Consider the following 23,195-nt stretch of genomic DNA (forward strand, 5'->3'; position numbering starts at 1 on the left):
TGTGGGCACACACACATCCACACACGCAGATGCACAGAGTATGGGGATGTGGGCACATGCACGTCCACACACGCACATGCACAGAGTGTGGGGGTGTGGGCACACACGCACGTCCACATACACACATGCACAGACTATGGGTGTGTGGGTACACACACGCCCACACACGCACATGCACAGAGTGTGGGGGTGTGGGCACACACACGTCCACACATGCACATGCAACATGTGGGTGTTGAGGGTAACAATATCAGTCTTGCTTCTAAAATAATGTATAAAATGTACCTGCAGCTGCTTTAAGACAAACACCTGTCTAAACTTTCACCTGTAAAGACAGCCTCGCCCCCCCCGCCCCCAGGTACGACCGCCTCTCCATGAAGAGCCTCTCAACATGCAGTCAGAATCACACAATGAGAACTGCATGGAATCGATTACTTTACTATGTTTATCATTATTAATTAATAATTTTCATTGTAGACAGAAACCTGGAATTTAACCTCTTTTCAGAAAATCACAAATGAATGACTCCACTGAAAGGTCACCCATCTCTTATTGAGCATCTACTACGTGCCAGGCACAGTGCTGAGTGCTGGGACACCAAGAAGAAGGTGCCACAGTCTCGCCCTTACAGAGCACGTGGTCAAACGGAAAGGGTGGTCCCCAAGGTGTGTCGCCTGCCAGAGCAGGAGTACCAGACACAGAGCAGAAGAGGACGAGCACAGAGACGGCCCTGGCCAGCTGAGCCTGAGGCTGCACAGGAAGCTTCTATGAGGCAGGAAAGCTTTCATTTAGTTCTGAAAATGACTGGCCATTGGTTAGCTGGCTGAGCAAAGAGCGAGGAAGGAAGTTCTACACCAGAGACATCACGGGAAACAGAGCACAGACCCACGAAGGTGTCGTGTTGTAAGAGGATTGGAAGCAATTTGGTAGAGCAGAATGTAGTTCATACAGTCAGTCTACCTAAGGGCAGATGACGCACCCACGTACTCATTCAATTAATATTTGGAACACCTTACAGCTGTTCCAGGCATACTTGAGGGAAATTACTATGATTCAGCAAAAACATCTAAATATTAGGTTTCTGTTGCAGGGTAGCCTAGGTAGTAACCCCTTCTCCAACCCCAAATTACCACCCTTGGGCCCTCTTCCTCCCACAGGCTCCTGTGGTGGGATGACCCACTGGAGCCATGCTCTGAGCCACGTGGGCTGCAGGGGTCAGAAGCACCACTGTCCAACCACAGGGCTGTTCCGCTCTTCACAGGGAGAAAGATCAAACGGGGAGGCTGACAATGAGACTGGTGTTCCTAAGCCACTGTACTTAATTTACTTGGGATTTTTTTTCTTCCATTTTTTGGTTGCCATCTAAAGCTGGTAATGGTTTTGCCCATCTTGTGGGTTTGGTTTTAATGGTGATAGTTAACTTCCTGACCCCACCCCTTGATCCTCACAATTACTCATTTAACCAATCAAGAGTTGGTCATGCCGTGGAGGTGGAAGTCTTTAAAGAACCTTTAAACCAGCTTTAAAATTTGAATTTCATTTTCCAGCACAGAATAATCCAGTTCAGATAAAATCTAACCTTAATAGAACTTGATGAAAGGCAATGAACTGTTGAGGGCGCCTGCAGTGGATGCATTTCATGAATGGGGACATTTGAATCTTTTAGGTGGAATGAAATTATTTCAACACTTATAATTAGGGTTGCAGCCCAGCTACCCTTTTAATAGAAGGGCTGTAACAGGAGGCAATTCTGCCTACAATGAAAAGAAGATGGCACCCAGAGAGGGTGTGTATGTAAGCAGGCTTAATGAGGAACTCTCTGCTGCTGCTGCAAGCGCTCTTGGTCCTAATATTAACTGTCCATTCATGTGTACCCAGTGATTCTCCACGTACTAGAATTACCAAGGAAAATTTTTAAAAACGCTGACGGCCTAGCCTCACCACAAGCCAATTGAATACAAATTTTGGGGGTAAGCCTTATGAAATGGTAATTTAAAAAGATCTCCAGTTGATTCTAATGCACATCCAGAGTTAAAAACCACGCATTTCAGCAAATTAGAAGGTAAAGACTCCTTTGAACTTGGGGCTCTTAACATCTAAAGTCCCACCCAAAATGAGACTTCCTCCAACAGCATCCCTAACAGACCGTCACCTGGCCGCTACTCAACGCCAGCCAATAAGGGAAGCACTGGCAGCCTCCCCAGGCGGCCAGCTCCATGGCCAGCCCTGGCTCATAACCGGAAAGCGCTTGCTGCTGAGCTGAGGTCTGCAGGTTCCGCCCCGTTCCTTTGGTCTCTGCTTTCTCAAGTGGCCCAGACCAGAGCTGCCCTGCCCTCCTGGGCCAGAACAGTGTCCACTGAGCCAGTGGTCAGCCAATAGGAACAAGGACCATTCATACTCATCTTTGAAGCTCCAACACTTAATAAGACAGGGCTTGACACACAGGAAATGCTAACAAATGTGGCAAAAGGGGAAAAAGTATGCACATGTGTGTGTAAAAGATGGTCACCATTACCACTGTGTTCTAACATCCATTTGCATACTTTTTCAGCACATGTAATTTATAACAATCCCTGTTCTATGCATGAGGTCCATAGAAGTGAGTGGGACACATTCTCTTGACTTAAGGAAGAAACTGTTCTGAGCATTCAGGTGTCAGGTACTCACTTAATTCCCACAGCAAAGCTACTGTTTCATTATTCCGATTCTTTCAGAGGAGAAATTCTTTATGTAGAAGTTCAGCAACTTGCTCAAGGTGTCACGGCTCAGCAGGGCTGCTGCCTGGCTCCGGGGTGCCCCAGCATGCCCCAGAATCCACAGCCGCCAGTGAGAGAAAGGCACAGCCGCAGCAGTGTCCACAAATAAGGTTCTTACACAATCCAGCCCAAAACACGTCTGCAATGGCTATCTGGCAACAACTGAGTGACAATGCCGAGAACCGCACTCTTTCAGATGGAACATGCAACTTCCAGTGCACCATAGTCTCCACCACTCCCAAATGTCTTCTTCTCATTAAAAGGTTAAATATCAGTTGAAATTTATCTCCACATGTGTGCTATTATTTTTCTCAAACCTGGCCTACTTTACTCATTCATGTTACCTACCTACCCAATTACAGACTTTTGGGTTTGCAACTTCAGTGCTGGCATCACTGGCTAAAATTCCTCAAAGGGGACACATCCTCACCCATGAAAAATTTCTGATGGTGAATTCAGTGGCACTTACATTTGAAACAGCTCATTACTGTACTCACAAGTGTCTATTAGAACAAGATCATTAAACGGGACTACCCTGTGGTCTGGCAATTGAAAATAGAGCTGTCGTCTGTTTCCAGCTTCTGAGTGACACGTGGTCCTGCCTGCCTGACTCTGTTCCCTTGGAATGGACCTGGCTCCCCGACTCACATGAATGTGGCACAGGAGCTGCAGATGCAAAGTCACTGCTGGCACTGGCCCCCCTTCCTAGCAAATGCCAGACCCCTTGCCTGTTTCCAGGCCACCCACTCTGAGCTAAGGACCCCAAGTCCTTCCTTCATCAAGCTCTCTAGTGTGGCTCTTCTGTTTTATGGAGCCAAGCTTCTCTCTAACCTTGCCCCTGATGTCATTCCACTCCCACCAGCTGCCTCTGGGACACGATTTCCAGCCTCCGTGTTCCACCTTTGAGTCTCACTATGAGCAATAAGAGACACCTGACCTCATGTTCCACCCGGGCCCCCGCCAGTCCCCAAACCAGGGAAGAGAGAGGAAGAAACGGTCCTACCTTCAAGGTTCACTGGCAAAGGATGAAACTGCTTGTCCAAAACAACCAGAGAACACGTGGCGTCAAACCCGAGCCCCCGAACTTGGTTTACGTCGATCCCTTGCACCACTTTCTATTTTAAAAACAAACAAAAAGCATAAATTACAATGCAGGGCTTTAAAAGATTGAACACAGTTACGACTAGAAGAAAATGAACCACAGAATAGAAAAAATATTTACAACATTAAACAGATAAAGATCAAGATGACTAAAATATCAGAAGATCCTATAAATAAGAAAAAGACAACCAATCTAATTTGAAATAAAGCAAACGGAAAGTCACTTCACAAAATAAAAATAGTCAAAGAGCATATAAAAAGATTTCAAACTCCGCTACATAAATAAATGCAAATAAAATACACCAAAATTTGCTTTTCATATTGGGGACAATGCGAAAGATCAACAGATTACAGCAGCAGCAAGAAAAGGAGAAGCAGACTTTCTCTTACATTATTCTAACAGCGTAATAACTCAGACAAATTTTGAATAATAATTTAATAGTATTTATTAAAATTAAAAACACACAGGGGCTGGCCCCGTGGCCAAGTGGTTAAGTTCGCGCGCTCCGCTGCAGCCGGCCCAGTGTTTCGTTGGTTCGAATCCTGGGTGCTGACATGGCACTGCTCATCAGACCACGCTGAGGCAGCATCCCACATGCCACAACTAGAAGGACCCACAACGAAGAATATACAACTACGTACCAGGGGGGCTTTGGGGAGAAAAAGGAAAAAAAATAAAATAAAATCTTAAAAAAAAAAAAATTAACAACACACAAAACTTTTGGCCCAGAATCCCACTTCTAGGAGCCCATCTTAGCAAATGATTAGGATGAGGAAGTAAAGTTATATGAAGAGGAAGGTTACCTGTAGCCCTGCTTAAGGACACGTTTAAAAATTGGAAAAACTACTTTTTATTAAATAAACTATACCACATCTGTAAAACAGAAGATTCTATAGCCATTAAAAAGAAAGAGGTAGAGAAGCAATTTCTGGGTGTGGTAGTATGAAGAGTTAGCAAATAAAAGTATGAAACTGGACAAAATCACCAAAAACAACCAGTTTGGGGCTATAGAACTTGACCAAAGCCACATGACAAATTGAGAAGCATTTATTCTTGACAAATTAAAATTGTAATTAAAACATTCCCACAAGAAAAAAAAAAAAACTCTAGGACCAGGTGGCTTCACTGGGAAACTCTGTTAAACATTCAAGGAAGAAACCATACCATTCCCACACTAACTTGTTTAGGATATAGTGAAGGAGGCAACATTTTCCAGCAAATTTTACATGGCCAGTGTTACCCTGATACCAGAGTCAAACAAACACATCAAAAGAAAGGAACACTCCAGACTAATCTCTGCCATGAACACAGGCGTAAAAATCCTTAACAAACCAAATCTTGCAACATACAAAACATGCATTAGGCACCACGATCATGTGGGGTGACCCCCAGGAATGCAAGGGTGGTTTAATATCCCTAATGAATTAATGTATTACCCAGATTAACAGAATAAAGCACAAAAACCAAATGATCATCTCAACAGATGTAGAAACGAATGAAACAACACACTCAGTAAAGCAAGAAAGACGGGAACTTCCACAACCTGACAAAGCGCATCTACAAAACCTGCAGCTGACATAATGCCTTATGGCAAAATTAATGATTCCTCCCTCCTACAAACAAAGGAAGGCTGTTGTCTTCCACCACCTCTATTCAACCTTGCACTAGTGCTTCTAGCCAATGCGATAAGGCAAGAAAAAGAAATTTAAAGCATACAGATTAGAAAAGAAGATATTAAAATGCCTTTTTTTGCAGAAGACACGATTTCATATGCAAAAAATCCTAAGGAATCTAACAAGAAAAAAAAAGCTAGTAGAACTAATAAGCTTAGTAAGATCACAAGATATAAAATTTACATTAAAAAAAGTTGTATTTCCATATACTAGCAGCTAACATCAAAATTGAAATGAAGAGAATAATTCCATTCACAACAGCATAAAAAATACTCAGAAGTAAATTTATCAAAAGAAGTTCAAGGCATATACCCTGAAAACTACAAAACATTGCTACAAAAGAAACTACAAATTGGAGAAATACGCCCTATTTGTGAAGTGGAAAATCCAACATTGTTAAGATGGCAATCTCCTCAAATTAATCCACAGATTCTACACAACCCTTATTGAAATCCCAGCAGGGTTTTTTCTTAGAAAGTGATAAGCTGCTCCTAACATTTAGATAGAAATGTAAACGACATAGAAAAGCCTAAGCACTTTTGAAAATAAAGAATAAAGAACAACTATGCTCCTGATCTCAACTTACTATAAAACTACCATCACTAAATCAGTGCAGCATTGGCACAAGAATAAATTCACAGATTAATGGAGCAGAACAGAAATATGAAAAATAAATGCAAATATTTACAGTCAATTGCTTTTTGATAAAGGTGCCAAGACAATTCAATGGGGAAAGGACACTCCTTTTCACAGCAGTGCTGGAACAACTAACTGCTCATATGAAAAAGAAAAAAAAAAATCTTTACACTTTTAGATTTTAACCTCACACCATACACAAAAATTAATTCAAAATGCATCATATCACTAAACGTAAGAATTAAAAGTATAAAACTTGTAGGACAAAATCTTTGTGACATGGATTAGACAAAGATTTCTTACAAAGCAAGACATAAAAGAAAAGATTGATACATCTGAAATCATCAAAATTTTAAAATTTTGCTCTTCAAAAGAAATCCTAAGAAAATGAAAAGATAAGCAACAGATTGGGAGAAAATATTTGCAATTCACACATCTGATAATAGATTTCTATTTAGAATACACAAAGAACTCTTATAACTCAATAATAAAAGGACAAACCACCCAATTATAAAATGGGGAAAAGATTTAAATATACACTTCACCAAAGAAGACAAACAGCCAACAGGCACACGAAAATATGCTCAAGATCGTGAGTCATTAAAGAAATGCAAATTAATATGACAATGAGATACCATTACATACCTACTAGATCAGCTATAATAAAAAACATTGACAATACCAAGCATCAGAAAATTGTGGAGAAACTGGAACCCTTGTACATTGTTCGTGGAAACGTAAAGCCACTTCAGAAAACAAAGTTTGGCAGTTTTTTTAAATATAACATCACACAACCCAGCGATTTCACTCCTAGGTATCTACCCAAGAAAAATAAAAACACAGCCAACACAAAGGCTTGTACAAGAATATTCATAATATCCCCAAACTGGAAACAAATCAAATATCCATCGTGGCTTAACCAAATGGTACATCCACAAATGGAATAGCGCTCAGCAAGAAAAAGGCATGGACTACTGATATGGGCAACAACACAAATGAATCTTCAAAACATTATGCTAAGTGAAAGTCAGACACAAAAGAAGGCATGTTGTAGGTTTCCATTTATATGAAATTTCTACAAAAGAGCACCTATAACAAGACAAAGTGGATAAGCAGTTATCTATGACTGGGGCAGGGAACGGACTGCAAACAGGCAACGGGAATTTTGGGGGTAAAAAAAGAAGTGCTCTAAAACTGGATTATGGTGATGATAGCACACTATGTAAATTTAATAAAATCACTGAATTATACATTTAAAATGGATGAATTTCAAAGTACGAAAATTATACCTCAAGGTGTTAACTATTAAGAAAAGGTAAGCTATAAAAGATGAAATGGAGAGATACCATCATATATTAATAAGGTGAAAACAAAGAATGTCCGAGTGTTAACACGGTCGCCTCCAAGAGCAGACACAGCAGGTGGAGGGATGGCAGGGTCCCTTCATTAGGTGATTTTTAAAGCTATAGAATAATAGATTTATCGATTAATTCTACTTTTTATTTTTGTTTCTATGGTTTCCCATCTTGAAAAAGCATCAGTGACCATAATCATTAACATTTCCCGTTAACTTAAAACAGGATAACCACCTTTTAAATCCCACAAAGCTCAACCCTGGAGCGCCCAGCCTCACGGAGACGCACAGTCCTGGCTCCTGTCTCCGAGCGCCAGCCTTGTAATTCAGCATTCTAGCTGTTACTATTTAATATGTTCTTCAAATACGAGCTACACACAATTATTACACATTTTCGCCAGAGAGAAACATTACATTTTTTTCAAATAATAATACAATACATACTAAAATACTCCTATGGATTGAGCACCTGCCACGTGCCAGGTGCTCCACATACCTCACCTTAGCTCATCCTTACAAAGCTCTCTGCAGAAACATTTAGCATTTCCACTTCATAAAGAGTAAGTGGAGGCCTGCGGAGGGCAGGGGGTGAGCAGGCCCCAGAGACTGAGGGACCTGAACTGGCTCCTGCCACAAAGCCAGCAGATGGCAGAGCCAGAATTCAAACTCGGAGCCTGGGCTCCATCGCACACACTGCCCGCCTGAACCCTCAGAGAAGTCTTGCTGCCCAAGAGACGACTGCTGTGCAGTGGGCTCACGCTCTGGGGAGAGCATTTGCTAGTGATCCCCCTGTGACCGCTGGCAATACCTCTGCCCACAGCACCAGGCGAAGGCCCTGTGTGCCTTTGCTCTACTGACCGATCCAGACTTCGAAGAGCGTGAGGACCGAACCGAAGTCTCTGTCAGGCAGCACGACCTCACTACAGTGAGGCACAAAGACCTGGATTCAAATCCCAGCTCTGCCACTCTGGCTATGTGACTGAGGGCAGGTCACAATTCCAACCATTCCATCACTCTCTCGCCTTGCTGGATCATGTCTCTATGATAGGCACGGCTTCCTCTGCCTGGAATGTCCTTCCAACTTGGCTTGCAAATCTCTGGGTAGTGGCTAAGATCAACGGTGTTGGGTGTAGACTGCCTAAGTTTGAGACCAGGCTCAGCCACTTACTAGTTATATGACTGTGGGAAGCCAGAAAACCAGTTTCCTAGCTGCACAAAGCCATGACTCACACGTACACCTCCTAATGATGTTATGAGAATCCAGCAAATTAAGGTGTGATTAGCCCGACATCTGGTATTCAGTGCACAATAAATAGCAACCATTATTGGAGTAAATTAGCTGCCTCAAATCCTCTTTGAACTCATGAGGCATCAATCAATCAATCAATCAGCCAGCCCTAACTTCTGCCTGCCATGCGGCCCTACTGGCCTCCGGGCCCAGATTGCCCATGTCCGACTTGGGCAAGCCCATCTCACACAGGCCTGCAGTCAGTCAAAAGGGGGACTGGGGAGAAAATGCAGCAGGTTCAACAGAACCCAACACCACAGGCAGCTTTGGAGTAGAAAGGAACGTAGCAGCCACCTCTGGTTCCAACTCCACCACTTCCGGGTCAGGAAATCCTGCACAGATCCCATGACGCTTCCGAGCCCGTTTCCTGAGAGTGAGAGGTTCCCCCTGGGTGAGCATCAAAGGCTCCAACTGGTGTAAAAGTGCTTTGGAGCCGGCAAACCTTGTAGGAAATGTAAAGGACAGAAACCCACTTGAGCTGCCTTATTAATTGTGTCTACGGAGTTTTCTTTATGGACGAAGCATAGCATAAATGCATCAGTTACTCTTCATGTAAGCACCTATAAAAATGATAGGCAAACAGGACAGCAATTGAAAAGAGTGGATAGACTTCAACCTTCCTAAGAATTATGGTGGGAGTAACCTTTCAGTAGAAGCCAGGAAAATATTCTCTTCAAGCTATTTGATGAATCTCCTCTGAAGGCAAGCAGAGTTCTATGCTCTAATCACAGCCTTTCAGTCACAAAGGTTCAGTGTTTCCAGCTCTAAAATAGAAACTTGTCACAAGGAACCGGAAGAATAGTTGTGACATGCATTTAAACCTGATTTGGTTAGGTAGCCACTGTTATTTCCCCACCTTATATGGAACCGCCTTATGATCATGCTTACCCATGGGTGGGACCCCTCCCCCTCCCAACCCCACTCCCATGTAAACCATGCCAGAAAGATGGCTGTCAGGGTCACACTCCCCAGAAGGCCCCTGGGACTTGACCCAGTGACCTGAGGATTCTTTTTTTATACTTTTATTAACAGAAGAAGAAAGCAGTCTAGTAAACTCACCCTAGCAACTTGGCATCAAGGGAATTTCCCTGGCTAGAGAGAAAGCAAATTGCTCTTCTAAAGAATTTCCAGAGAAGATTTCTGTAGCCTCATGTGGTAGCCTGGTCCATGTCTAACAACTGTCAGCTCGTAGCTATGGGGCAGCACACAAATATTTGGGGAATGGCCTGTGTACGGCTTTGTTCTGACTATGGGAACCAGGTCCATCCCGCATGTGTTTTAAATCAGCAGGCTCTGCACTATTGGGTGGGGCGAGCACGGTGTTCCTTAGAAACCCGACAAACACCGGAGAGTCAGAAGCATACCTGGTTTCACCTTTAGCTCTCTTTGGAGCAAGGGCCCAAGCCTGGGACTCCTGGACAGAACCCAGCTGGAGCAGAGGCCGTGTGGCCAGTACTATATTCTTTAAACCTTGATTCGAACGCCCGTGTCAGCTCCGGGGGTGCGTGTCAGATTCTGAAATGCACGCTCCCCTCAGGCTCACCACTCCCCAGTGCCCACACAGTTCAAGTAGTCACTCATTCCATCAGTCAGCAAACACAGTCAAGCTCCTTCTAGGCTCAGGTTGTGCGCTCTCCCAGGCATTTGGGAAACAACGGAGAGCAAAACACTAAAAAACAATTCCTTGCTCTTTGGGAGATTACATTTTAGTAGGGACAGACAACAGCTAATAAACCAAATAAGTTATGCAGTGTGGGTACAGGACACTAGAAAGTGATGAGTCATGGGGACAGCACTGCTGGAGAAGGGGAGGGAGCTGCTGAGAAGGCAAGATCGGAGGAAATGCTTGAGGGACCCAAGGAGCTGACCTTGTGGAAATAGGGGCAAAGTGTTCCAGGCAGGAGAACAGACAGTGCAAAGGCCCTGAGGTGGGAACAGCAGTAAGGCCAATATAGCTTCTGTGGGTGTTTGTTACCTGCAAGGGCCATGGAGGCACTCAGTTCTGCAAAGTCTACTCCAGGGACCAGTGAAATGAATAAATCCAATCCTGGAACATTACCAACACAGCATCCTAGCTTAGGTGTGGTGCTGCCCCTTGAATATAAGGTGGGGAGATGGAGGCCAAACACTTCCACTTACATCAGTGACACCAACAGTCTTCCAAGAACGGAAACTCTGAAACTACCTCCGCCTCCTTCCTCTCCATTGTCACCGAGTCCTGTTAGAGCTTCCTCCTCTTGTCCCTCTCGTCTATCCCTCACCAATACTCTAGTCCAGCCAGGCATTATTAGAGACACTAAGCACCTGCATGGACCAGGCACAGAGGGTGTGCACTGCACAAGGCGCAGGGCCAGGCTTCCTGGAGCTTGGGGTTCAAAGGACTCTCAGACTCCAAAACCTCCTCAGAGGAATGAAACTGCCTCCTAACGGGAGCCTTGACGTTCAGTTTCTGTTCCCTCCAAGCCATCCTGTCGCCATCTGTCACCAGGCTGGTCAATCTGAAACTCAGGATGATTCTAGAGGAGCTCCATATTGGCCTCAGAGCCAGCTGTCCTGGGTCCTAGGACCCTGATGGTGCTGCCATCAATTCTAGTCTCCCCTCTTCCTGCTACTGGAGACCATCTGAGACAGCCAGGACTGGCTCCTCAACACCCACCCAGCACTTCTGTCCAGACGACTCCTCCAGTTCTGAACATGCTCTCTCCATTCTCAAGAGTCACTTTCAACCTGCCTTCCTTCCTCAGGCTTCCTGCACTGACTGGGAGCTGGGAGGTACCCATTTCTTTAATCACACATTCTGTTTACGCTTCCTGAGTGCACTGCATGTTAGGACCTACATGAGTAAACTATAGGTCCTGCCCTCCAGAAACTTAAAATCTCGTGGAGAAGATAGATATTAATGCAAAAACCAAATGATTTTATTATTTATTTTATTTCATTTATCTTAGTTTACTATTTGATTTATATAATGATTTCATTATTTGATATTAATCAAAAAATGAATGATTCACAAATCATGTGATGCTCTATGAAGAAAAAGTATAAGATACTGTGAAAACATTTAATAAGTGAGGTAAGGCGGCTGGAGGTGGTACTGGGCGAGAAAAGACTTCTTCCTTGAAGAAATGACTTTTGAACTAAATTTACCACAGCACTATCCAATGGAACTTTCTGAAATGATGGAATTCTATATCCATGTGGTCCAATTGACCAGACACCAGCCACACATGACTACTGAGCACTTGAAAGGTGGCTAATGCATCTGAGGAGCCAAATTTGTAACTGCATTTAATTTTAATTAATTTAATTGAAGTAGTCACATGTGGCTAGTGACTACTGTATTGGATGGTGTGGATCTAACAATGAACAGGAGCTAAACGTGCTGGTGGAAGGCAGGAGAATGTGCAGGCAGAAGAAAGAACCGGTGCATGAGTCCCGAGGCCAGATGGAGCACTATGTGATTGAGGACATGGCCCAAGGAAAGGGTGGCTGGAGCGCAGGGAGCTGAGAGAAGGTCACGAGGTGAGCCAGGAAGGCAGGTCCAAACCAGGCAATGCAGGGCCCTGAAGGCCAGGTTAAGGACTCTGAGGTCTACGCAAATGGCGGTGTGATGCTACCGAAGGGCTGTGAGCAGAAGAGTGACAGGGTCAGGTTAGCAATAAAAAAAGTCACTCCAGCTCCAAGAACAGACTGGAGCGGGGAAGGGCATATCTGAGGAGACCAGATAGGTTCTTAAGATAATCTAGACCAAGATGAAGGTGCATGGTGTTGGAGAAAAAGAGAAGGCATCGATGTGACCCATCCGAGTTCAGGCTGATCGCCTACTTCCTGGGGGACCCAGGGAAAGTCACTTAGGTGCCCGAGTCTCAGCTTTTCTGTTCCACTGTCAAACAGGAGTAACAATCCCTTTCCCACTTACCTGTTACGACAGTCAAACAGAGATGAGTGTGCTTTGTAAACCATACAAGGTCTACGACCGTAAGAGGGTAACGGGACTGCTCAGTCCCAGGGCCGCTCCCTCTTCTGTGCCCTCTCCCTCCAACCACTGCTCACATAGCGCAGCCCAGAGCAAAACGGCACTTCACCGGCTTCAGAGGGGCTGGTTTTCTCCATGCAACTGAACCACTTCCTCCTCAGGGGCAGAGAGCTTGCCGCATACCTCGCCTACACACGCCAGTGCCCAGCAGAGAGCACGGCATAAATGTTTGCAGACTGACATCAACACATGCCTGCTGGCTGAGTGACTCCCCAGCTTGTCCTCTCCTTCTTCCTGACGGAAGCTGGTACTAACTGTACGCTAACTTGCGTGGTCTGGCCTGTTGGGGTGATTGAGATTTGTGGCTCCCTTAAAATCAAGGATGGTGTACATGTCCAGTGCTTGTACATTTCCATGGAATCGTTTAGGTGTGTGGGCACCAAGCCAACACAGACCTGCCAACGTCAGGGGAAGTGGGGAGTGGGACAGAGAAGTGGACTTGGAGCCACCCCGCTTGGGGTCTAGTCCTGCCTCAAACTTATTAGTTCAGAGCCTCAGCATCCTCTTCTGTCAAACAGGAAAAGCGGCAGTGTCCTTCTTACCTCAGAGTTACCGCAACAGTTCAACAATGTGGGGCACGCCAGAATAGTTTTGCTTCATTTGTTTCTAGCTCTTAGTATCATTAATTCTACACCAAGTTTGTGCCACATGACGTGTGAGATGCTGGGGACACAGGGATGAATCCATGCAAGAGCTCAGCTCAGGGTGTAAAAGGGACCAAGCAAGTTACCAACTGAAATGCAACCTGATAAGGGCCAGACCACGAGACGGGAAATGGAGGGCCCGGGGCAGCACAGGGGCCTTCTCACCCTCTCCCTCCTCTGTGGGTGGCAAGGGAGGGCAGGGGCTGTCAGAGGTCATTGGGAAGGCTTCCAGGAGTAAGGAGTACTTAAGCTTACCTTATAAGGTGCCCAGGAGTTGGGCAGGCGAAGAAGGTGAGAGAATATTCCAGATAATCAAACAACAGAGACATTTCACTCATTCATGTAGTCAACATGCACGAATCGGGCATATCACAGGCAAGGAACTCAAGGGACACAGAGATAAACAAGATATGACCCCTGATCAGAGGGCACACTGTTTGGATGAGCAGCCAGCCAGGTGAAGGCACTGGCAACTCAGTGTGGTCAGTACAACCACCAAGGGAAGCTCAAGGGTCCCCACAGAGTGGTAAATTCAAAAACCTTCAGGGAGCTTAATATAGTTCCCAAGCAGTGAGCATGCACAGGGAGATGAGGCTGGAGAGAGCTGCACGGGGCAGAGCTGAGGCGGGCAGCCCAGCCCTGCCTAGCATTAGTCACGTGACCTTTGGCTAGTTACTTAACCCTTTCAAAGCTCATTTCTTCCAGCTCCAAAACAGAGAGAATAATAAAAACTACATCAAGGGGCCGGCCGGTGGCGTAGTGGTTAAGTTCACACGCACGGCTTCAGCAGCCCTGGGTTCACAGATTCAGATCCCAGGCATGGACTTAGTGCTGCTCATAAAGCCACACTGTGGCAGGCATCCCACATATAAAATGGAGGAAGACTGGCACAGATGTTAGCTCAGGGCCAATCTCCCTCACCAAAAAAAAAAAAAAAAAAACCTACATCAAGAGGTGTTGTGCAGATAAAGTGATGGGTATACAGTGTTCAGCATGGTACCTGAACATAATGAGTGCCGAAGAAATGTTAGCTGCCATTACCATCATCATCACCATATTATTATTATTATTGTTATTATTAACTTGACTAAGGGGGGAAAATCATCTCAAGCAATGTGCTCTTGAGCTCACAACATCCTGAGGTCCTCGAGACAGAAAAGACAAGTCAGGATGTACTTCATGTCACTCTGTCCTAGACAAGTGCTTCTCAAAATCTCACACAGGAAGACGCCAAACCAGAAGGGGAGGCAGTGAATCTCCCCAAGAGAGGCCTCCTAACTGCCTTGACCTTTCAGGATTTTATTCATTCTCCTCTATAATCCACTCATTTCTGCTACGTCATCCTCCTCCTCACCATAGGAAGAGCAGTGCTTGCTCACCTCCAGGCACCGTCCCAACATTTTATATGCATTAGCTCATTTAATCCTCACAGCAACCCATGGAGATACGTACAATTATCATTCCTTTCTACAGATAAGGAAACTCAGGCAAGAAACCTTACACAACTTGTCCAAGATGACGAGCCGACCAAGGCTGGAGCTGGGACGCCAATCTGGGTGGTGTGGCCCCAGAATCTATGCTACCTCTCCAATTCACGAATGTTTCCCTTCCTACACCTCACCAGCAGTGAGGTCCAAGTAGGTGTGATGGCATCATGCCACCCTATGGTTCTGGAGCACAGCCACAGCACACTCCACGTGAGGGGCACAGCTAAGGAGACCCAGCAGCCTCCCCAGGTCTGCGACAGTGGGAGGGCGTCGCTGAGAACAAATGCCCAGGGCACTCATGTGGCTAACAGGGCTCACACAGACAATGATCTGGCCGCCACTGGGAGATGATTAAAAACCCGCCATTGAACCAAGCTGTACTTAGAGCAGATCTGTTTTAAAGTAGCTTTTCATCAGGAGATTATATTTTCTTCTTGACAATTTCCTTAATGGCAAGAAAGGCTACATGTTAGAAGAACAAAGGACACCCAAGGGCAAAGAGTATAAGAGTCTCACCAAGGCGGGGGCTGGAGAGGGGAGGAGAGGAAAATTAAACAGGCAGAAGAGAACACATGCCCCTCTTTTATTCCTCTACACTGCTCCGGAGCTGCCCGCCCCTCCTCTCTCGGCCTGCTTCTCAGGGGCACTAGCAGAGCCCAGGGCTCATTAAAGTTTAAACAGACGGATCGATACGGACAGAACAGTGAACTGTCCATCTGCAAATTACCAAGCCCTTCATGAATATTTCAGAACGAAACTAAGAACAGGGCGAAGAGAGAACCCAGGGCTTGATCTTTCCCTCTGCACAAAGAGACAAAAGCACCTCTGCCGTCTGTCCCTGATCACCAGGATATAAAACCAGACTGCCAAGTGAGACTGAAAACAGACAGTCTGGCCTGGCATCCCTTCCCTCCCCAAGCCAGCATGGTGACTCCAGTCTAAGGCCCCTCAAGACAAACATCTGCCTGGCAGAACTCAGAGACACTCTAGCCTTACCCAACTTCCTTGCTTTCTCAAAACACATCATGTTCTCACGCCACTGTGTCTTTGCATATGCTCTTCCCTCTGCCCCAAATGAGGTTCATCTCACTTGTCCACTTGGGAGGCAGGACAGTCCAGTGACTAAGGGTGCAGTGCTGGAGTCAGACTGCTCAGGTTCTAGCCCTGCCTCTGCCACTCACACGTGGTATGGAAGTTGCCTGAGTCACCCAGCTGTCCCGTGCCTGTGTGTTCTCCTCAACAAAGTAGGGGTGTTCACGGTACTACCTTCACAGGATCGTTGTGAGGACTCAACTGCACAAGATGTGTCGACATGTTACACAGCCTTGGGCACGTGGTGTAGGCACAGCAGGTGTGAGCCACGGCCATCAGTGACTTCCTCCACACTCGGTCACATGTGTCCGCCCTGAGCCCCTCGAGCGAGCCCATCCTCGGCCCCAGCTGCAGGCACCTCACTCCCAACACCCATCGTGTCACACTGCAGTGGTTTACGGGTCCCTGCCACCAGACCGTGAGCTCTGCAAGGACAAGGCCTGTGTCTAAAGCCACCCCACCGCTGTCCCTGGTGCCAGGTAGACACAGGCACACTCAGCAGGTGGGCAGAGGGGAGTATGTGCCAGGAGAAAATGCCACACTTCTGCCCATACCTTTGTGACAACACAGCACGCGGCCCAGATGTCCTCAGACGACTGCTCGTGGTGACTGAACTGAGGCTCCCACTTGTTAATTGGCTGGTCTGCGAAAGCCAAAAGGACGCCCCTCTGGTCCACAAGAGCTGCACGGACGCTGCCCGTCCCAACGTCCACACCCACATAGTATCTTCCTGGTTCCTGATCTCCACCGGACATCGTGGTCCCTTCACCTGCGGTGACCAAGGGCAAAAACAACACGAAGTCCCATGAGACTGCAAGGTCAGGCACAAGACATCTTGACAGTGGGAATACAGGGGGTGCAGTCAACTAACGGCAGCCGCGGTTACCTGCTCAACCACCAAAAGCACCCAGGCTCACAGTGAGCTGACGGGCGCGGAGCCACATAGGAGAGCAGGACAGGCATGGCCTCAGACGTGGAGTTCAGGAGTCAGATGTTAATCATTTACGAACTGCAAAATTATCTGAGCAAAGTTGTGATACCAGGGAAAAACTGCTGAAAGAGTAAATAAACAGCTGTCAGAGAACTGAGGGCCCGGAGGGAAGAGATATGAAGTGAATTTCATCAGAACAAGGACGCAGCCATGGTGCTGAGAAGGAACCTATCGTCCCCATCATTGGTTCAGCAAGTGATCCACTGAGCCAGGCGCTGCAAAAAGCCATCCATCCCCTCCGCCCCTCACTACGACTCTAGCAGGTGAGAACACTGAAATCTCTGTTTCACACGTGATTGAGGTGAGGCTCCAAGAGACACATAACATTTTCTTTAAAGCTAGGTCCACACGCCTATGACCTTAGTATAAAGATGCACGTGCACTGATGGAGAAACGGGTCTCTGAGAAGCTAAGGGATTCACTGGACATGGCTCAGGAGCAGGCTGGCCCAAGAGGCCCCCACCGGTCTCACACCGTTTCCTTCCTTACCAGCCCCCAGGGCAGGTCGGGAGGAGAGGCAGATATTCTGCAGTAGCATCGTGTCATGTGTGAAGCGACTGCAAAGTGGGAAGCAGCCTTGAGGGAGGCAGGACTAGGAATGTGTCAGACCGTCTGCCTCCCCACAGACGCCCGTGAGTTACAAGGAAATGCGAGCAGAGAACACTCAGGATTTCTGGGCCTTCACCGTTGCTCTGAGTCCCTCTGGTCAGCTCAGCCCGCACGATGCAGAGTCTCACAGAGGCTTTCATTTTCCAGATGGGCCTTTCGAAGAATCAGAAGGCGCCCCAGACAACGGGGCTGGTGAACTCATACAACTTCCCGGGCGAGCTCGGGTGGTCCGGCGCCCAGAGCCCGTTTCAACCGCAGCAGCCATCTGGGCCCTTCCAGGTCAGAGGTGCTGCGGCCCCCCCCAAAGCCACTCTTGGGGACTCTAAAGCGAAGTCGGCCGGCAGATACTCAGTGGCTGCTTCCTGGATATTTATCCCAGTCAAAAACAGCTACATTCAAAGTGATTGCTTCTCACTTAATCACAATGACTTCCCAGCTGTGCGTGGCTTTGGCTGGCTGGCTCCCTGGCAGGTGAGAGAAAGTGGGGAAGCCGTCATAAGAACATTTGCTACCTTCCTCTGAGCTCTAGAGAACAGCTCTCAGGCTCCAGCCCAAGGGTCTTCTCTCCCTCGCTCACAACCCTTCGGGAGGGGGCTCCATGGGACCAGTTGCACCAGTTTTCAAACTAGGCATTCCTTCATTCAACAACAAGGCCTTTCTTCAAGCCACTACTCAAAGAAAATTTAAATAAAGCAGATGAAAGCAGAGCTGCCCTGCTTGAAGCCAAGATCAGCCTTGCCCGCCCCATCCTGTCCAGCAGTCCCTCTGCTGGGCCCTTCCTCAGGACTCAGCACGGCTGACAACCCTTGGGCAGGGCTGTCTCACTGCCGAGGCCCACAGCATGGCATCCCTGGGCCTCCTTGAGCTTCCCATGGCTGTCTGGTCATGTCTAATGCAGCTCTGCCCGTTCGTACATCAAGCTCCAGACATCTGACCCCCTCACAGGTTCTCAAGGGCACCACACTGCTGTGGGGCTGGCCCACCCCTCGTCCTTGCTCTTCCCTTCCACGCCTTCCTCGTTTATCTGCTGGGGCCACGGACTGACATTTTAAGATCCAGCTCAACCATGCCCTTTTCAGGGAAGACTTCCTTGCCTTTCTCTGTCCCTTGGTGCCCCCAGAGTACCGTGTCCCTACTTTCTTTTAATACTTACCACCCTGAATTGTGATTTTATTTGTTTCTATGTCTGTCTCCCCCACCGCCCTGAACCTGAACAAAGGAAATTACTGATTTCTGCATCCCCAGCTCCTAGCACAGTGTCTGCTACATAATCTCTTCTCAATAAATGTTTTCTGAATGAACAACTAAATCAGTGAATCAACAGAAAACAAGGATGGACAGGTCTACGCTTTAACAGTTCGAATTCCTAAGTTTGTACTGATAAGCACGAGTGTTTTTGTCTGGATTCTGATCTGTTTTCTTCATTCATCCAATTAACAAATATTTATTGGATGCTTATAACCACATTTTATTAATTCTAAGACACTCATTTTTTTTTCACACTTAGCTTCTCCAAAATCAGAATGGATCTTACAGTCAGTGGCATCTTAAAATTAATTGACAGCATCTTCTTTCTTTCTTAGTGGTATATGAGGTAACGATGCATCTTGCAATCTACAGCATCTGAGATTTGAAAAAATAAGGGCTGTGCCAGGCACCCTGCACCTGCTAAGAGCTGAGAACACAGCGAAGGACAGCAGCACAGTGCACTGGCTCAGAGCTTCCCGGATTTCCTCATCTGCAAACAGGGGGAAGGCTGGCCAAGCCAGCTGCCCTGCCTCCTGCTACTGGCCACACACACCTTGCCTTCTTGGGATTCCCTCTCTGAGCTCCCCACTGTCTCCACTGGGAAGGGCCCCTGGGGGGCTGCTGCTTAACACTGATCTTAACAACTCTCTGCCCTTGGCTGGAACATTCCAAGACTATTCTAAACACTTCAGGGAGAAACAAGGAAGTAAAAAGGAAACGAATAATCTACACAAACATTCTGGCTTACACAAACCTGGGTGGCCATTGGCCAGGTTTCTCTCCACTCCTGCCAGCCCCAAGGACAACAGAAGTGCCCCGGGGGCTGGCCCAGCTCCTCAGCCCTGGGTTCCTCACTTTTGACTCTGTGTCTTCCACTGCAGGGAGTATGTCATCTTACCACCCACCACCCAGACATCCGGGGTTCCTTCCAGTAAAACGCAGAGGCAGGCCTCCCCCTGCCGCTGATGCAGGGCTCCCCCACTTCTGGTTTCTGGAGCCATCTCTTCCCTAAGCAGAGAAGAGCCCCCCCGTCAGGAGAGCCCCACAGGGTGTGGGGCGTGGAGCTCCGGCATCAGGTGGTTAACTCCACGCCGCCCAGACCACAGCCGCACCCCGGCCAGCCCTGTGCCTGGCACACAGCAGCAGCTCGACAAGCCTCCGCGGCTCCGAGGAAACCTTTATAACCTATGTGGGGGAATCAGTAAAAGGTGCCACGCTGCCTGTGTATCTGATGCTCACAGGACCACTTTTAGTCCTGACAGCAGCCCTCGAAGATGATCACAGTCACGTGTCGTATAATGACAACGACACTTCAGTCGACAACACACCACACGCGACGGTGGTCCCATGAGATTAGTACCACAGAGCCTAGGTGTGCAGTAGGCTACACCATCTAGGCCTGTGCAAGCGCACCCCATGATGTTCACACAGCGGCAAAACCGCCTAACGAGGCATTTCTCAGAATGTATCCCCATTTTTAAGTGACGCATGACTGTACTATTATCACCCCCATTACTGATGAGGAAAATGAGTCCTAGACAGGTAAAGGAACGTGCTCCAGTCTGTCAGGTAACCAGTAAGTAACGGACTTCAGAGCAATCCCATTCCGTCTGGCTCCCAAGCCCCTAACTGTTCTCAGGATGCCATACTGCCTGATATGCCTCCATTTACTAAGTCTATTTGCCAAGGGCTCTGCAAGGTGCCCCTGCCTACTTTGTCTACCATGGGCTAGCTCAGAACCCAGGTAGTCGACCTCCAGAGACACACCCTTCCCCAACGCCAGGCGGCCTCTCTCCAGCAAACCACCCGTTCTAGACCATATCATGGAGGCATCGGTCAGGAAGAGAGTCAATCCCATGGGAACGAGGGCATCGTACCCTCCCAGCATCGTTCGCATACACCTCCTAGTTCCCGTTTTTCTAAGAAATAGATCCTAATTAAATATTTCAGGTTCACCACGTTTCCCATGATTATAGTTTTAAATGACCTCTTTGTGATTGTTTCCAAACCTGGAGCCTGGAAGCAGGCAAGCAGAGAAGTGAAAGCCCTTGGGTGGCTTCCCTGGAACTCAGCCTGGGAGTCCCAAAAGCTCTGCCCCAGGGTTTCTTGCGGCCCAGATCCCTGCTCTTCCCTCTGTGCCCTTTGTTGCTGGGTCACGAGCACTCTCTGCTCAGTCCTGGACTCCAAGTACATCCAACCAGCTCCTCTTGGCCTCAAAAAACGAAGAAACAGCAAAATGGAAACCATTATTCCCTTTTTTAATTTATTTAAAAATAAGAAAGGATTCGGATCCCTGTGTGTCTGGCACTTTCACACATGTATTAATCTCTTCCAACTGAAATCCAACCAAGTGGGGAAGCCTCTCCCCATCTTACACCTCCGTGGGCTGCGGAAATTTGCCCCAAGTCACATAAACAGTAAGCAGCAGCCCCCGGCTTCGAACCCCAGCCTCTTATGGCAAGTTCAGGACTCTTTCCACAACACCAACCTAAAATTGAAAAACAAACCCTTCGATAACTTCTTCAGTAACAAGACTAACCACAAATACAACAACTAGCACTTACTAAGCTCTGCTCTGCAGATCACCCACCTGGTTCTGCGATCTCATTTAATCCTCGCAACAGCCCTGTGAGATAAGCAGTACGAGCTCATTTTCCAGTACAGGAGACTGAGGTTCCCAGCCAGAAAGCTGTTGAAGGTCACAGAGCACAGAACCAGAGGAGCTTCCATCGGTGTGGCTCCACAGCCTGACTGATGAACGGTGCGAGTCAGAACTCTGGGTCCATTCATTCTTTTTTAGGCAAAGATGAACACCCTAAAAAGAACAACGGATGGCGTACAGCGAGGGAGGTCAGGCAGAGAGAAATTAGGACGTGGACTGTGGAGGCCACAAAAAGTAGAAGATAGGAGAGAAATTCGAGCAGGCTGCACACAGTCCTGAGCCAGATGGAATCCTCAGTCCACGGATGCTTCCAAGGGCGGAGCCTCCTCCCAAGGCCCAGCACGGACTGGACTGATCTTTAGCCCCTATTCACTATCAAAAGACAGCTCTTATGATAAAGATTCATACGGTTCATTAAAGAATAGCCTGGATAAATATTATTAGAAATGTGCCACAGGAAACCACAGACTTCACAGCTGACTCTTCTGCTCAAGTGCAGCGTGAAAGAAGGGGAAAGGACCGCGGATGGGAGGGTGCTCTGCACAACCGTCTCAGCAATGCTAAGAAGGGCTCAACGCAAGGAATCCTGGGCTGAAAACCCATCATTTAGGGGTGTTCTCCTATTTTTTTGCCCCTTCTTTTCCCTTAAATGACCTAACAGCAGTATTACCGCTTCCTAAGACCACGGCCCTCTAAAGTGAGGCACTCACCTTCAGTCCTCTTTCTTAAAGAGCTACCACGCCAGGATCGATGTGGGCACAGTGTCCACAGAACCATGTCCCAGGGGTCTGGGAAAGAACTCAACATCCTCTTTCAGCTTTGATCTCTGAACTTCGCTGGGAGCTCATGTACATGAATCCCACACTATTTATTTATTTAGCTATATTGCAATCAGGGGGTTGGTAGGTTTGGGAAGAAAAAGATAACAAGTATGCTTGGTCACATCAGTCTTAAGAGAAAGAATTAAACACCACTTTAGATAAATCTCACATGCTCTAAGATGGTGAGAAAGTCCAGGATGGGAAGGAAAGGGCTAATTCGGCAATAATAATTGGTTCCCTATTGGCTTTACTCGCAAGACACCTGGGAGAAAAAGTACAGCTTGCGGACAGGTACTTTTCCTCCTAAAGTGAAAAGCTGTCTCCTCTGGCTCCATCTCCTAGGGTTCTTTGGAAGATTAACTGAGAATATATAACTGAAGAGCCCAGCATGGTGCCTGATGGACGAGACATGCTCAGGAAGCAGCAGCAATCATTAGGACTACCACCATGTGCCAACCTCCCTTCCAACACCAGACCACCTCTGGACACCCACAATCTTAAATGGCATCATCTCTCCCTAGATGTTCTCACCATACCACTCAAATGCCAGCAAACAAAGCAAATATTCAGTGCTTTCTCTGTGCTAGAACACTAGCAATAGGAAGCTGAAAAATATATGATCTCTGATTTTAAAGAGTTGACAATTTAATGTAAGAATTTGATTTTTGAAAGTCAAATGGTGGGTGATGCCTCAAGCTTTCCTAGTTTACGTACTTCAAGCTAAACCTAAGTACCGAGTAAAAGTGCATATGGCAGTAAAGTGGCTTCACGTTGCCACCAGAATCCTAGCCAAACT

At 47.0% G+C, this 23,195-nt stretch overlaps 1 protein-coding gene across 13 annotated transcripts in view; it reads right to left on the minus strand.

Moving 5' to 3' along the window:
• Positions 1–23,195, minus strand: part of FGGY (FGGY carbohydrate kinase domain containing) — a 378,028-nt gene that overhangs the window by 340,296 nt on the left and 14,537 nt on the right. For 6 of the 13 annotated variants that reach the window (XM_046663099.1, XM_046663098.1, XM_046663107.1 and 3 more), the window contains 3 exons: positions 16,955–17,121; positions 16,623–16,837; positions 3,760–3,871 (listed from right to left, as the gene is read on the minus strand). In XM_046663099.1, the coding sequence (XP_046519055.1) occupies positions 3,760–3,871; positions 16,623–16,823 (313 nt within the window). In that variant the 5' untranslated portion in view covers positions 16,824–16,837; positions 16,955–17,121. Of the gene's footprint in view, positions 1–3,759; positions 3,872–15,972; positions 16,075–16,622; positions 16,838–16,954; positions 17,122–23,195 lie in introns of those variants that run through there. The other 7 variants (XM_046663101.1, XM_046663102.1, XM_046663097.1 and 4 more) reach the window with 3 other exon arrangements.

This window comes from Equus quagga, chromosome 5, assembly GCF_021613505.1.
Source record: "Equus quagga isolate Etosha38 chromosome 5, UCLA_HA_Equagga_1.0, whole genome shotgun sequence".
NCBI lineage: Eukaryota > Metazoa > Chordata > Mammalia > Perissodactyla > Equidae > Equus > Equus quagga.